The sequence below is a fragment of the Manis javanica genome, chromosome 9 (assembly GCF_040802235.1).
Source record: "Manis javanica isolate MJ-LG chromosome 9, MJ_LKY, whole genome shotgun sequence".
NCBI lineage: Eukaryota > Metazoa > Chordata > Mammalia > Pholidota > Manidae > Manis > Manis javanica.
The window spans coordinates 106366836-106383328 of NC_133164.1; the positions used below are offsets into that span (position 1 = coordinate 106366836).

General features: G+C 36.5%; 1 protein-coding gene across 1 annotated transcript in view; it reads left to right on the plus strand.

Annotated features, from left to right (window-relative positions):
• Positions 1 to 16493, plus strand: part of DCC (DCC netrin 1 receptor) — a 1116938-nt gene that overhangs the window by 910673 nt on the left and 189772 nt on the right. Inside the window, exon 14 of the mRNA XM_037016530.2 lies at positions 5860 to 5970. Coding sequence (XP_036872425.2) covers positions 5860 to 5970 — 111 coding nt within the window. The remainder of the gene's footprint in view (positions 1 to 5859; positions 5971 to 16493) is intronic.

Genomic DNA, 16493 nt, shown 5'->3' on the forward strand with positions numbered 1-16493 from the left:
AAATGCCAGAATGCTTCGTTTGGATGATATAAATATTCAGGTGTAGAGACTCAGACTTTTCTTTATAATCCTGTCTGTTAGACAGGTGCTTTCCTTTGTGTGTGTTTTTTTACTAGGATAATGAGACATCTGCAGTAACAAAGTAATTCAGTTATAACAAGGATTTTAAATCACTGCTATCAGGTTTATTGTGGGATCCCATGTCAACTAAATTTTAAAGTACTGTTTTTAATTTTTGAGTGCTCTTCAGAGAAGGTGTTAGGAATTGAATTTGAGAATTTACTTGTGTTTCATAGCCAATATAGAATAAGCAAAATGACAAACATGCATTGGTATTTTATGGACTGAAAAATTGGAACAATAGCATAGAATTTCATAGCAAGATTAACCTTAGGGGAATAAAGGGAACTTACATTGTTTGAATAATGCACAGTCTCTTCCCATAAAATTTCTAAAAAATTGGGAATAGAAGAGAGGAATTACAGAGCTTGAAGGCACTTAGTATTGAGGATAGAGGCAAGACAGAAGGCGATCTGTTTTCAACAGAATTGTTTTACAGCTAAGAAAAGCATTGCTACCTACACTGTACTTCCATTAGAATAAAATTATATTTAGCAGCAGCTAGGAAACACACCACACACACACACACGCACACACTGAGACTGAATATAGGTCCCTGACAGAGTAGGAACCACACCAATTAGTTCATCCATAGCCCTTGTTTTACAGAGGACGTAACTGAGGTCTGGAAAATCACATTGCTATGATCTGCCACTAGTTAAGGGGATGGTCCCAGCTAGACTGCAGGCTCCTTGTACTTATAGTTCACTTTATTGTGGATGATTCTGGCTATGATATGAATCTGTAAAAGATCATTGATATTAAAATAATTTTAACATTGACAGCCGTAAGACCAACATCAACCTTGATAACAGCCACTATGCTGAAACTAACATGGCGTTTCCTCAAAAAATTAAAAGTAGAATTATCATATGATGCAGCTTTCCAACTCTGGGTACATATCCAAAAGAATTTAATCAGGATATTGAAGACATATCTGCACCCCCATGATCATTGCAACATTATTTACAGCAGCTAAGGTAGGGAAACAACCCAAATGTCCATTGACAGACAAATGGGTCAAGAAAATGTGCTGCATAACTGCAATGGAATGTTATTCAGCCTTAAAAAAGAAGGAAATCCTGACATTCATAATAGCTTGGATAGGCCTAGATGACATTGTGCTAAGTGAAATAAGTCAGTCACAGAGGGACAAACACTGCACGATTGCACTTATATGAGGTATCTAAAATAATCTAAATAAATGCAAAGCATACAGTGGTGGTTGCCAGGGAAGAGGGGAAAAAAGAGAAGTAGTTCAATGCGTTTAAAGTGACACTCACAAAGAGTGAGTAATTTCTAGAGATCTGATGTCCAGCATAGTGCCTATAGTTAACAATAGCATATTGTGTTCTAAAAAATTGTTACGATGGTAGATCTCATGATAAGTGTTTCTACCATTAAATAAAAAAAGCAAGAGGACACAAGAAATCCTTTGAGAGTGATAGATATCTTTATTATCTTGACTGTGGTGATGGCATCATGGATGTATGCGTACATCCAAACTAAAATGTTGCTGATGATAGGCAATGAGGTATATAAAGGGGTAGTGGGATAATGTAAGGGTCAAAAGGGATGTCTATTGGATAATAAAAATCGAAGATTACTTTTACAACTAGAGTAGCTGTATAACTCTAGCAGAGATCAAAACAAAGCTTTCCTACCAACTTATTTTTAAAATACTACTTAGTATTTCCACTAGCCCAACTCAGGAAACAAACCCCAGATAAAACTTTCACAAATGCACAAAAATACTTTTGATTACAGACAGATTTCCCTCTCCCCCACCACCAGCAAATGAATGAATATATGTTATATTGAATGATCTTTAAATATGAGCTATCAGGTTGGGTCTCAAAAATTGCTTGTTGATAGTGATGGTTGTAACTCGTGAAGATACCTCCTCTTTATAACAGGTGACCATTTTTTTCTTAAGAGAACAATTTAACTCTATAGTGAATTTGAGGTTTTACTGATCGCTTAGTTTAAACCACTGTCACCATAATGGAATCATCAGTTCTTTCCTGCCTGCTCGTCTGTTATTCAGTTCTGGATGTAATCATTACGGACAAAATCTCCTTGCACATTTGCACAGTGCTTTACATACACGGCTTATGACCCTCTTAGGTCCCAGCCTCGGCCATGTCGGTCTCTGAAGAGAGTAGTCTACAGGGCCCCAGCAGAAACAGGACAGAGTCCAGAGTCTTCACTCAAAAATGGTCCACACACACACACTCACACACATATATACACACACAAGGGTTAATCATGATTAAAGCACCACACAGTACCCTTGCTTCATTTCTCTGAACCTTATTGTCTTTATTTCTAAAGTGGCAGTAATAATGTATTGGATATCAAAATCATAGAGTACTTGAAAACTGAGTCAAAATAATCTGCAAATGTTAATTACCTCTACATCTATTAAATGCTTAATTTTACAAACTATTTAAAAATTAATTTATCTTCTGAATCTCAAAAGGACATTATACATGGAAGAGCAGATATTACCTAATTACTTTATAAGGCTAGTTGGGATTAAAAAGAACTACCAGCACATCTGAAACTTGCCCACCTCTCGCAGCAAAGAAGCAGGAACATTTGCAACCTGAAATTCTGAAGGCAATGTACAAAATACCTCTCTGAAAAGCCAAAAAAAATGTCTGCTTCTGCCTATCACTGCATCCTATCTAGACATAGAAGAGGGTCACAGGTTTAAATCTGTTGCTAAAGATTTAGTATAGAAAGCACTGAATTTAGAATAAGAAGACTTGGGAGAAGATACTATGAAGGAGAAGCGCTTTTTTTTTTAATTCCACTGTGAAAAGCTAGGGTTCATCTGTAGATAATACTAAGGTAAAGCAGATTCAGTGCGAACGAAAGAAAAACTTTCTAACAAATAAAATGTTTGGAATAGGTTCCCCCCTCACCCTTGTTAAATTTCCTATTCCACAGGCATTCCTGTTTTATTTACAGGACCACTCTGTTAAAAGCACATCTAAATAGCACCAGGCTAGGCTATTTGCCTAGGCATTAATTATGGGATCTTTTAATATTGGGATTTTATGTATATATTTAAACATTTTTTATGCTTAATCCAGAGTTTCTAGGTGTTTGTAGTGAGAGAGATTCCACAGGTATACTCTAGAATAAAATGCAAAATTAAAAAAAAATCAAGCTGAAATATGATACTTCAAGGAAACATGGTAGGATCTTCAGAGTGACCTAGGCACTAATCTATACGGTCGTTAAACCTTCACTGCAGATGTCATCGAGAGGATGATATGAATAGTTTCCCTTCCCTGGTTAGAAGGGATATTCTGATCAGTATATCCCTGGGCTGGCCAGGTAAGACCCCATAAGGAAACACTTAATGGATGGTCTATAATGTGCCTTATAATGTTCACTTCAAATTGCTAGTAGGTTTTGTTTAACTCAAAACTGAATTAATGATATTGTCATATCCTGAATCAAAATATGACAAAATTATAAGGAGAAATTTGCATATCTACTTTCTTGTGAGATATTTTAATTAAATTCTATTAAAGATGAATGGGATAGAATATAAGACATTCAAAAAGATTTCCATTTATAGTACATGTGATAAGATGGTGTGTCCTCAGGGTTCAACCGGAGGAACAGAACCAGTGGAAACAGATACTAAGAGATTTATTGCAAGGAATTGGCTTAGTTGATTGTGGTAACTGGTTAGGCAATTCCAAAATCCTCAGGGCAGGCCATCAGGAAAAGCGGGCTGGAACTCTGGAGCCAATGATGTTGTCTACAGGTGAAATTTCTTCTTCAGAGAAGCCTTAAGTCTGCAATTAAGGCCTTTCACCTGATTAAATCCGGCATGCCTAGATTATCTAGGACAATATCCCTTGCTTAAAATTTACAGTGTGGACTTTAGTCACATTTATAAAATACCTTCATAGCAACAACCAGAATAGTTTGACTGACAAACTGGGAATGTTAGCCTAGTGAACACATAATACTATCACAGATGATATTTCAAATCTGTTATTGAAGATAGTGTTGACATAATTGCCCATCTATTTCAAAGAAAAATGAAGTTAAATTTCCACTTCATACGAAAGAGGATATTTTTCGCAGCCTAAAACTATTTCAGAGAAGACCACTATGAAAGTCATAAGCTACAATGATTAGTAAGCATTTCTTCGAATATTAGTTTTTTAATTTCCTGAAAGAGGCCTGTAATCCTTCTGCCTCAGTAATCAACAACAGTGCCTATGAAAGGGAGCAAATGTTAACAAATCCCAGAACAATGCTGTGTAAATTAAGACACACATCAATGTGTACACGAGCCTACTTGAAGCATGACGAAGGCCTTGTGTTTAAAAGTATCCACTGCTCATGATGCTGGATATTGTATTTTAACCTAATATTTCTTTTATGTTAAGCACTAGTTTAGTGGCTCTTTTAACAGTTGTTTCGTGTGCGTGTGTGTGCGCGCGTGCACCTTCCATGAGTCAGGCACTGTTGTGGGCTCTATGGATATACAATTAAAATAACTCACCTATACCATTCTCAGTCTATTTCTTCATGGAACTTCCTGTCTATTATATAAAGTTACAAGCTCCTTAAGAAGATAGCACTTTGTGTTACAGATGGCTTTGTGCAAGTGGGTTTATCAAATTGCCTTCTCCAATAATACTATTTATTGAAGGCAACTGCCCCTTGAAATTAGCAAGTCCATTCTAACCATCACAACAACATCCCCTATTAATACACAGTTAGAATCCTCCTCGGTACCAAGATGTACTCATCTTCCTATGCAAAAATCTACAAATATTTAACATTGTACAAGATATAAGCATAATTTCTCCAAGTTTATTTTATTTCTGAATTTTTGTTGGCACCAAATATTTATCCTTTTCAAATTAATGCAAAAGCAAAGATCAAATTTTTATCTTTATTAAGAGTTGGTCAGCAACCTGAGATTTAAGGACTTGTCAGATTAAGCCGAGTCCTCAACATCATCAGGTCTTTTGACAAGTGTCATTTGTTTTACAGTAATTTGTCACATAAATGAACTACTTTGAGATTTAGCTAATAGGAATGTTATTTACATAAAAAATGTATAAACATCACACTAATGATCCGTGGGTTCTCTCTGGGCTTTAAAATAAGCCCTGATGTCATCACTATGTGCAGTATTATAGGTCCACATTTTCACAGAAATAGACTTCAAGCTCTAGTAGGAAAACTGAGGCAGAATCAAATATGCCTTGTGCTGATTTCAGGAGACAAAAGCCTGAGTATTTTCTGCTGAAGTTCAGTGGTTTTGGATTCTTCTTTTCTGGCACAAAAGAAACATAATCACTGACCTTGAAGGGATGATGGAGACATACATTTTTAGAATACCTCTTCTTGATTGATAGGCAGTTCTCTTCTGGACTGTGAGAAAAATGATCCTTGCTTTTTTGGACTATTTCTTTATTGTTCATATTTTATATACTCCATTTGCCCTGAGGCCATTTTCAGGGATACATTTTTTATAACCTGAAAAAAAAGTAAATGAAAATATATGAAAAATAATTTGATTTCTCACTGTAATATTCCTGCCTTTGTGGCCAAAATAATAATAATTACCAGAATAATCACAAACGATGTAAAGCGGGTTTACCTTTGCTGAAGTTTGACTAAAACTTTTGAAACCTAGCTAGAAATACTTGTTATCCAATAACATTTTCCCCCCTGTGAAAAATTCTCTCACAGGACTGGAAAAAGGAAGTCAGTACAGTTTCCAGGTGTCAGCCATGACAGTCAATGGCACTGGACCACCTTCCAACTGGTACACAGCAGAGACCCCGGAGAATGATCTAGATGGTAAGCTCTTTCTCCAAGCACTGTCACTCTGATTTCTCTATTCTCTGTTACTTCAACTTTAAAGGCTGCCTTTTCAAAAGTTGATGAACTCCGACACCAGGGATATTATTCCTCCTGTACCTTTAGATGTAAAACAAACCAAAAAACACTTATGAATATAGAATTGTCAACTATACTATATAAACATAAATTAATCGTGCATTAATGTGGATGTCATAAGGATTGCTTTTTTTTCAACATAATTTGAAATGATTTTTTAATTGATTTTTATTTAAAATAATCAGCTTTAAACATTTTTTTCCACAGGAACTATTACAATTTCTGATAATCATAAAATATAACTACTTTATTTAGCTTCTCTTGCCCTTTTATGATGCTTCTGAAAAACAGAAATATGTATTTTTTACTTATGATACAGTCATCAATATTTGGCACTTCATTTTTTTAATCTAAAGAACAATCTGCCTTATTTGCTTAATTGATATTTGAGATATTGAGATTCATATAAAAGTCTCATATCTGTACATTAAATATAAGCAGAATCTTCAGTATTAGATGAGAAATAGTTATTGGAATTAAAATACTGTGACTAAATTAAGATCAAGTTCAAGATAAACAGAGCAAAAGAAAATAAGTCTAAATAAAAAAACAAATATACCACATAGAATTAGAGTTACAATGAAAGAAGTACAAATTCATGAAAATGAAAGGCTCTTAGAAAAATAAGTTATGATCCGAAAACTGAAAGCTAGGTGCTCAAAACTTGGACCTGGAAAAAGTGGCTCAAAGAGTAAACATGTGTATTGCAAATGTGACGGCAGAGGTCACTGCCTAAATAACTGACAATGAAATCCTGTGTTCCTTACCTGATAGACCTGAAAGCATTCAAGTCATTAGAAGGTGAAAATCCTACATCCCTCCCTTTTCCTCTCCTTTTTTCCCTCCCTCCTTCCCTCCTCATTTTTATTCTTGTCCTAGTTTTCTTCCATTACCCCAAGTCTGGCCCCCCTCTTCCTTGAACTGCTCCTCATTTTCCTCTTCCTTAATCTTTCTCTTCTTTGCTTTCTAAATAATTCATCATCATTCATGATTTAAAAACAGTCACAGATGGAGTCTTACAAGACTATGGTGGCAGCAAGTGTTCCCCACGTGCTCCATGATCAACCAGTGCTGTTTCCACAGGACTGATAATTGCTGCCAAGGGCAGCATATGGACTCAAGGAACTCTGTGAGGAAACTTATAAACTTCAGGCACTGAAGTGGATATAATAATAAATAAGAAAGACAACATCCTTTCCTTGTGGAGCTTAGAGCAAAGCAAAGAATGACAGACCTTCTAGGCGAAGTCCTGGGAAATCACCGTTCTATAGCTCCAACCTGGTTGACTGTCCTATTGGTACTGTCCTATCTGTCAATGTAGGATGAAGAGGTAGGTAGATTGACAGGCAAACAAGCAAACATATAGAAAACTTTCATTTAAATTGAGCCATGGTCGAACAGGAATGAGCTGTGCGAAAGTATACATTAAACATTGAGGGGGAAAAGCAGGGGGCAAGATACATTCAGGTTTAAAGTCAAGACAGATCATGATGCTGTTAGAGCCCTGAAAAAAGAACTATTAAGACTGAAACACAGAGTTGACATGGGATAAAGTTTTTAAGATAGGCAGGTTCTAAGTCTGGTAGATCAAATTAAGGATTTTTAACTTTGTCTTAAGAATATCATTAAAGCAATAACATGCTTTACTCTAAGCAAGTCATTAAATTACTTTTTAAAATAGTGACTTAATTATATTTGCATTTTGAAGAGATTACTCTGGTGGAAGTGCAAAATAATATAAGTAGGCAAACATGGGCCAACCCAGTTAGGACTATCCTAGAGATAATATTAGCCTTGATGGAAAAGCAACTTGAGGCTTAGAAGATATTATTTAACGTGTGTTAGGTAATAAAAATTGAGTTGTGGCATTGCACAAAAATCACACTTCATAAAGTTTATACCCTGTGCTAAGAGGTTAGACAACATTAATTTATGTATTTATTTATTCTACATGTATTTCTTCCTGAAGGTCTATATATAGCAGACATCATTTTAAGAACTAAAGATAAAGCAGTAAGTAAAGTCCCTACTCTCAAGGAGTATAAATTTTATTGAGATAGAGATAGATGGTGATAAATGCTCTGAAGAAAAATTAAGCATGATAGAAGGAATAGCAGATGATTAGAGGGGACTGTTTTAAAAGGGGTTGAGACAATCTCTCTGATTAGGTGAAATACAGGCACACGCCTTAAGGCAGTGAGGGAGGCAGCCGTATGAGTAGGGCAGACAAGAGACCTCCAGGCAGAACAACAGCAAGAACAGGCATCCTGAGATTGGAGCCCAGTTGGTAGCTAAAGTTTGGCAAGGAGGCCAGGGTAGCTGGGCATAAAGTCCTGAGGACATGATCTGTCTTTTCTAAAGATTAAAAGGATGGTTAGGACAAGCTTTGCAAACACCTTATTTTTCTATTTTATTTGAAAAATAACTTTCAAAGTTTATATACATGTCTTTTATCTCTCATCTACCTTATGGGTTATATACTTTTAGCCTTACTTTTAAAGAGTATCTTATGCTAAGAAAATTTAACTTACTTGATCAAGTCACTCGGCTACTAACTGTGGAGCTAAAACTCAAGACTGGGTCCTGTGACTGTGTTCAGTACAGGATATTGGAGCAAAGCCTCCACTAATCCTCTAGAACTGACCCAGTGACAGTAAAGACAGTGATTCAAGGCAAAGATTCTAAGAAATGAGGTCATATCATTTACCCAAACCTAAGGGACTGTATCTCTTACTGGAAGGAGAGAAAATAAATGGAGCAGAGGTGCTGAAGGTCCTATAAAATATCCAGGATGAATGGGCTCCCCACTTGACTTATGTGCTCTTTCTCCTCACTCCAAATGATTCACAGTCTAAGTGAAACCAAAGTGTAAAGTCATAGCTCTGAGGATAGCACAAAACTTCCATTTAACTGCATACTTCTCATGTCAGGGCAATTTTAATATAATCCAATTCATACAACCATTTTAATCCAGAATCTCTATGCCATGCTCATGATTAGGGTCTTAGTAAATGCTACTTGATTGGATTCGTTTGAACTTTTCCATGCTCTTGGCTTCATAAAAGCCCTCCTCTGCACACAACATGCCTCCTTACTTTTATCTTATTTGAGTATTGATGCAGTTACTGTGAAATATAATTAAGAATCTATAGTGTGCCAAGTCACAGGGAGTAGAAACGTGAAAGAAATAGGAACAGTTCTCTTGAGGGATTAAACAGTGGCTGCACGGATTAAAACAACTTCATGAAAACAAGTATTATTTGAACTAGAAGCTTCAGGGGAAGGGGGTTTACTAGGATTACGGGGAAGAGTGTGGGGGACAACATAGTAGACTCATCAAAAAGAATCCCTTTAGGAAAACTATTTCTGCCCCTGTTGGATTAGTGTCCCTACTCATCCAAATATTACTCATTTATTGAGTAGAAGTATGGTTATCTTAACATATCCCAACACATTTTAAATATTGCCTCTTTTTTCATTTTCCCACTTCTTCACATGGATTATAATTGCTTAGACAACTCTTGCTCTTCCCTGTAATATACACACTAGCAATCTGAAAAAGTCAATAAAATTAATAGAAGCAAGCTAGTGGAGTTGATACTCTTGTACATAATGCTGATATGGATTATGACACAAGATTGTTCACCTTTAAACAGTGGAAACTAATAGCCATATCAGGGTATTTAAATATGAGTGTGGAACAGATAAGTTTCACTTCTTTTGTAAAGCAGTGATTTACTTGCTGTAAGAAATTAATAGAACCAAACATATTTGATCATAAGGCCTTTTCAATGTATTGATCCATGATCTCTTTTCACTGAGATACTCCCCAAAACTGATTTCAATTCCTCTCCTTTCTCCCATTTTTCTTATTTTGATCACATCATCCACAGATTACAAGCATAACCCTTAAGAAGAATTAATATTTGGACAAATGGACAATCACTGAAGTGGTCACTAGTAGCTCCAAAAGAATGCTCAGGCTGATGGCTTGCTTTATTTCCAAATGAATGAATGAATGAATGAATGAGCAAGCTGGGATATTTTGTTAAATATTCATCTCCTTTTAACTTATTCATACAAATGTTTAAATCATGAAATGAGACATAAATGACTTCTACCAAAGCTTTCATGGCTAATGTTGGAAAGCTTTGAATCCTAAACATTCCAAAGTAATGCAATTCCATATAGAGTTGCTTTGATTTGCCTTAAATTATGGATAAAGAGGGAGCAATCATTTTGAAAACCAACTGAAATGGGAAGAATTCTTTGCTGTAGCCAAAGGAATCGTCTATAGAAGGAAACGAACTGCAGTATTAGCCCTTCCCAGGTGCATGTATTGTATAGTTCCCCACCCTTGCTTCTGAATCTCCTGGTGAGCTCCCAGGGAGTAATCTACTCTTTCAGGTAGTAACCTTGAGCTCTGCAAGTCACCTGAACAGAAGAGGCCTTGGTATGTGCAGATAGCTGAGAGCAATCCCTTCTGCTCCTGTGATTTCCATAGTCCCTCTTGCATCCCCTGCTTGACAAGCATCGTGGAGCAATACTCCCGTTCCTTTTGGACTTGCCCTTCTAATCAGGATGTTTTGTTAAAGTCATTATAGAGCCGACCTCACTGTTGGTTCAGGATTCCCTGAAAGCATGTTTCCTATTACTAACAGCTGGGAAGTTTTCAAATATTTATTTTGTGCCTCAAAATTTCAGCTTAAAACAAAATAAACAAGATCATTAGAACTCCCCCAGTTCATGCAAACATCTTTGTAAGGATGTGAGAAAATTTGTGATGAAGTTCATCAAGGTGTCTTCCAGGAAATTGAGTTTGGGGAGCTATTCATGCTGCCTTTTGTTTTTTTTTCCTTTCTAATTTTGAAGTGAACAGGTAGAAATTGCTATACATAGTCAATAATGATGTAAATGAAAATTTAATTTCTACCCAAAAATGCAGTAGCGTGGATAACCAAACCTAGCAGTGCAGAGACTCCTGAAAATGGAACATGTTGATGTAGCAAGAGCTGTGAATTTAAGAGCAAGCTCTGATTTCCTGCCCCTGGGAAACAGATAAATTAGTCCGATTAGCTTGGGTGGTAAATGGTAAATGGGATAACGGTAAATCCACTTGGTTTAAGAAATGAACCGTGATGAAACTGAGTTTTGAACTTACAAAATACATAATATTCATTGAGAACATATCTTTGAGAATACCTTAAAACTTATCAGTAAGTTTAAGGAACACCTGAAAACTTATTTTCAGAATAATGATCAAATCTAATGATGAGACCCCCAGAGAGAAGGAGCATTGCATATTAAAATTTTATACTCACTCAAAGAATAGAGTCCGAGAAGTGAAAAATCTCTGAGCATAGAATGAGAATAGAGGAAGGTATATAGAAGATTTACCTGACATAATTGAAATATGCACACAATTAGAGAATCACATTTTTTTCCTAAGCATCCAAATAATATTTAGTATTTGGCTATAAAGAAATGAATATTAAGGTTCCCGTGTAATACTAAACACATTCTTTGATCAAAATGTAATTAATTTCCAATAATAAAATGATACCCAATGTATTTTTAAATGTAAAATATACTTCCAAATAACTCATTGATAAAAAAGAAATCATGTTACATCTAGAATGCAACTTTAAGTGCCTTATATCTAGGCAATCTGGTTTACTTGAATAAGAATCAGATTTAAAATATCAGGCAATTATACAAAACAATTTAAAATTTTTAACAAATACAGAAATGATTTTCCTTTGACTATTATTGTGATAAAATTCTTGGTGAAAGCCAATGGCAATCTGTTAAAACAGATCCAAATAAAAGATAACAATTTCAAGGTGAGGAGTGGGGTTTACATGAGTGAACTCCCAAATGTGGTCCTCTGCCAATATGGTGATGCAAATACAGAATTTTATGCAGAAAAGAATGTAGGTGGCATATCCATGAAAAAGGATTCCTTTCACGTGGGCTTTTGATAGGAGCCAATCATGATATTCTGGGCTGCTAACTGACAAACAGGCTTGTGGAATGACGTGAGCCAGTGGTGTAGCATCTAATCTGTCATGAAATTGAAGAAACCAACCTATTACTGTCATTCAAGTGGAATCCATCTTACCTATACGGAATGTTGCAGTCAAAGCCAAAACTGTCTTTTGAAAGCAATTTGAAATCTGCTTTAGTTTTTATGGAAAGTTGTTCAAAATCTCAGAGCTAGGCTGTACAAGGGATGGTACAAATTAGACAGACTTGGATAAAGGTCTGAAAAGTTTGGAGTCCTTTCCTTGGCCACAGCAAATTTTGAATGTGCTCATGAAATCTTTGATTCTCTTATGACTTTATTGAATTTTCTAAATACAATGTAATGAATAAGATTATAGATTCTATAGTTGCAATAATTAAGTTTGAATCCTGCTCCACTCACTGTATAATCTTGGGCAAGTAATCTAATTTCCCTTAGACCTAAGTTTTCTCCTCTATAAATAGAATATAACAACACTGTCCATGTCAAGGTGTCTTCGTAAGAATTAGCTATGGTAGTGGCAAAGTATTCAGCAGTGTGCCTGGTGTATATGAAACACTCAAGAGATGCTTATTGTTGCTCATTTTGATAAATTAGATCTCAGACTTCGACAGTAATGTGAAATACTAATACCATTGGTCTCATGAAGCTTCTTCTCATTCATGATGATAAAATCTTGTTGTCTGCATTAAGAAAATACATCTGATACAAAAGCAGGGCATACAATCAGTACTCTTAAAAGCCTACTATCTATTTAAGGTATAATTTAAAGGGGTGTTGTTATATAATTATATCAATAAATGGAAGAGACAGGAGCTGGAATTCAGAAGTCAGGGATCGGCTTAAAGAGGGCAGCATGAGAGATTAGACAGAAACCTCCTCCCAAAACCACATATAATATGAAAATATAGCAAATACAACTAATCCTGAAAGAGCAACAGGGAAGAAGGCTGTGACAGACTGCCTACACCTGGGGAAAACAGCAGACCTCACGGAAAAGGATAAAGTACCAGAGCTGCAATCTGGCGGGACCGAAGTGTTTCGGAGCAGGGAGGGGGTGGAGGCCTAGGACTGGTGAACACCCAGCCCTGGAGATCTGCTCTGGGAGCATGAACAATGCATGGTGCTCTGGAGATTAGTGGGGTTGGAAAGCTAAGAAAGGGGGAATATTTGGAGACACGGAGATTTCAGCTGCTTGTGGAGAACAGGTACCCACAACTGGCTGCTCTGGGACAAAAGAAAGGTGGGCACTCTGAGAGACTTCCCAACAGTGATAAAAGGCTCCTAAAGGGGCAAGTATTGGACAGAGCTTGCTGCTCAGGAGAAAGGACAGGTGGACAAAATTGTCCCGGCGCACTCAGCCCAGCAGGTTGGGAACTTTCAGGAGCTTCAGGCACTCCATCCCCCTCACTGATAATGCAGCTGTGAGGCCCCCCACTGCAATACATGCCCTGCCATTGCACCAGGCCGGCCAGAGGGCAGCCCTGCCTATGGCAGCTATAAGTTCATAATATAGAGGCTCCTCCCTGCACACTCGGCCCATGAGCCCTGGCAGTTGAGGCAGGCACTGCAGCTGGGAAGCAGGAAAGAGCTCTTTCCTCGAAAAGACAAGGAACAACAAATGCTGGCAAGGATGTGGAGAAAGGGGAACCCTCCCACACTCTTGGCGGGAATGTAAATTAGTTCAACTACTGTGGGAAAGCAATATGAAAGTTCCTCAAAAAACTAAAAATAGAAATACTATTTGACCCAAGAATTTCACTCCTAGGAATTTACCCAAAGAAAACAAGATCTTAGACTCAAAAAGGCATATGCACCCCTATGTTTATTGCAGCACTATTTACAATAGCCAAGATATGGAAGCAACCTAAGTGTCCATCAGTAGATGAATGGATATAGAGGAGGTACATATACACAATGGAATATTATTCAGCCATAAGAAGAAAACAAATCCTACCATTTGCAACAACATGGATGGAGCTAAAGGGTATTATGCTCAGTGAAATAAGACAAAGACAAGTAACAAATGATTTCACTCATCTGTGGAGTATAACGTGGCAAAAAAACTGAAGGAACAAAACAGCAGCAGGCTCACAGACTCTGAAAGGGACTAGCAGTTACCAAGGAGAGGGGTGGTGGAGGATGGGTGGGAAGGGAGGGAGAAGGGGATTGAGGGGTATTATGATTAGTACACATGGTGTGGGGAGGGTCATGGGGAAGGCAGTGTAGCACAGAGAAGAGAAGTAGTGACTGTGGCATCTTACTACACTGATGGACTGTGACTGCAATGGGGTGTGGGGGAGACTTGATAATATGAGTGAATGTAGTAACCACATTGTTTTTCATGTGAAACTTCAATAAAAATAAATAACAAATAATAAATTTAAAAAAATAGATGCAAGAGGGCACTTTGTAAAATTAGACAATCATTACCAAGTTTTTAAAAACTCATGTTAATATGGGAATAAAAGGAAGCTTTCAAATGTCACTGTTTTTGTAAGAAACTAAAAACAAACTTTATGCTAAACACTAAAACACTAAAAACATGGTTTTTAAGATCTAAACAAGCCAGGGAAGCTTCCTACTATTTCTGTTAGTCAACAAAGTGTAGAAGTTTTGGTAAGAAAAGAAAAAAAACTTAAAAAGCCCTAACATACAATTAAAGGAGAGAAAGTTATTTTTACAAATGGTATGATTGTGTATTTATAAATTCCAAAAAACTACATGAAAAACCTATTAAAACTATTAAGAAAATTTAATAAGGTAGTGTATATATATATATACACACCCACAAACATATCCACACAATTTTTCTCACACTATCAATAATTAGCTTGAGAAAGAAATAGTCAAATAGGAACCTAAATAATATCTAGAAGTAAATTTAACTCGCTGTAAACAAGTTCACATGAAGAAAATAAAATTTGATTAAAAGATATGAAATAAGACATAAATAAAATATATGTTCCTTGATATAAAACCTTACCTTTATATATTGTGAGTTCTTCCCAAATTATGTTAATACAATTCAAATCATAATTCATGTGGAAGATATAAAAGAGTTCTGAGAAATTTTGTAGAAGTAGAATACACATTAACATTTATTATAAAGCTTGATTTAAAACCAATGTAGTGCTTTCTGGCATAGAAATAGACGTGCACATTGGTGTAACAACAGAGCAGAGAGGAAAGAAATACTTCTTGCTGAAGTTGAGAAGTAAAAAATAAAGTTGGCATTTCTACCAGCAGATTATTCAGGAAATGGTGTTGAGATTACTGCCAGTACATTGGGTAGAACATAAAATTTTCCTTCTCGTACATCAAACTAGTTGACCATGGCTGCTTCTCCTGATGGAATTGAAGGCCAAAAGCGGCAACATTATCACTTCTTATTTATTAAAAAATGCAACCTTTGCTGATTGCTTTAAAGATTTTGTTGCTTTTTTCTTTTGGCATTTTCCTGTATAACAAAAATGGAGGACTCAAATGAGCATCCTTTTATACAATGTCGGACGTTGTCAGCTGATGCGTCAAGGTATCATCCTATTCTAGCTGAGTGTACTCTTCCCCCTGTGTCCCTCACATCGGGACTGCTGTTAGCATCCACCAGCATCCCAGCCGGTGAGTCTCACAGTCCTCAACTACTGCTTTTTCACTCCCTCCCAATACTCATTCAAATCACCAAGACCTGGAACTCCTACCTTCCTAATAGGTTTGGAGTCCAATCTCTCCACTGTACCTTAGGTCAGGCTCTCATCACTTGTTACCTGAAGAGAGCCTCCCAGTTGGTCTCCTTTCACCACTTTGCTCCCCCTCTTCTCCAGACTCCATAGTGCCAACAGAGGGATTCTTCATAACCAGATCTAATGATGTCATTTCCCCATCCATCTTCTTCCTGTGTGGTCCTGTCCTCAGCCTCTTCTGATATTCTATCACATTTGCGTTTCTGCACATTGCTCCAGACACATTCCAACCTATCTCATGCTTTCTCACTTAGTGTTTCCTTGTATCCCTTCACATGATTTCACACCTCTTGTCCTTTGAAACTCACTGGATGCTGTACATCTAGGAAGATTGTCCTATCTCAGTTTCATTCAGATGCCTTTCCTCTAAGCCTGATTTCTTTTTTGTTTTAATTATTTTTTATTGAAGGGTAGTTGACACACAGTATCACATTAGTTTAAGGTGGTCAACACAGTGATTCAACATTTACATACATGATAATTCTACTTACCAGCTATCACCATACAAAGTTGTTACAATATTTTGACTATATTCCTTATGCTATACATTACGTCCCGGTTACTTATTTATTTTGCAATTGGAAGTCTGTACTTTTTTTTTTTTGAGAGGGCATCTCTCATATTTATTGATCAAATGGTTGTTAACAACAATAAAA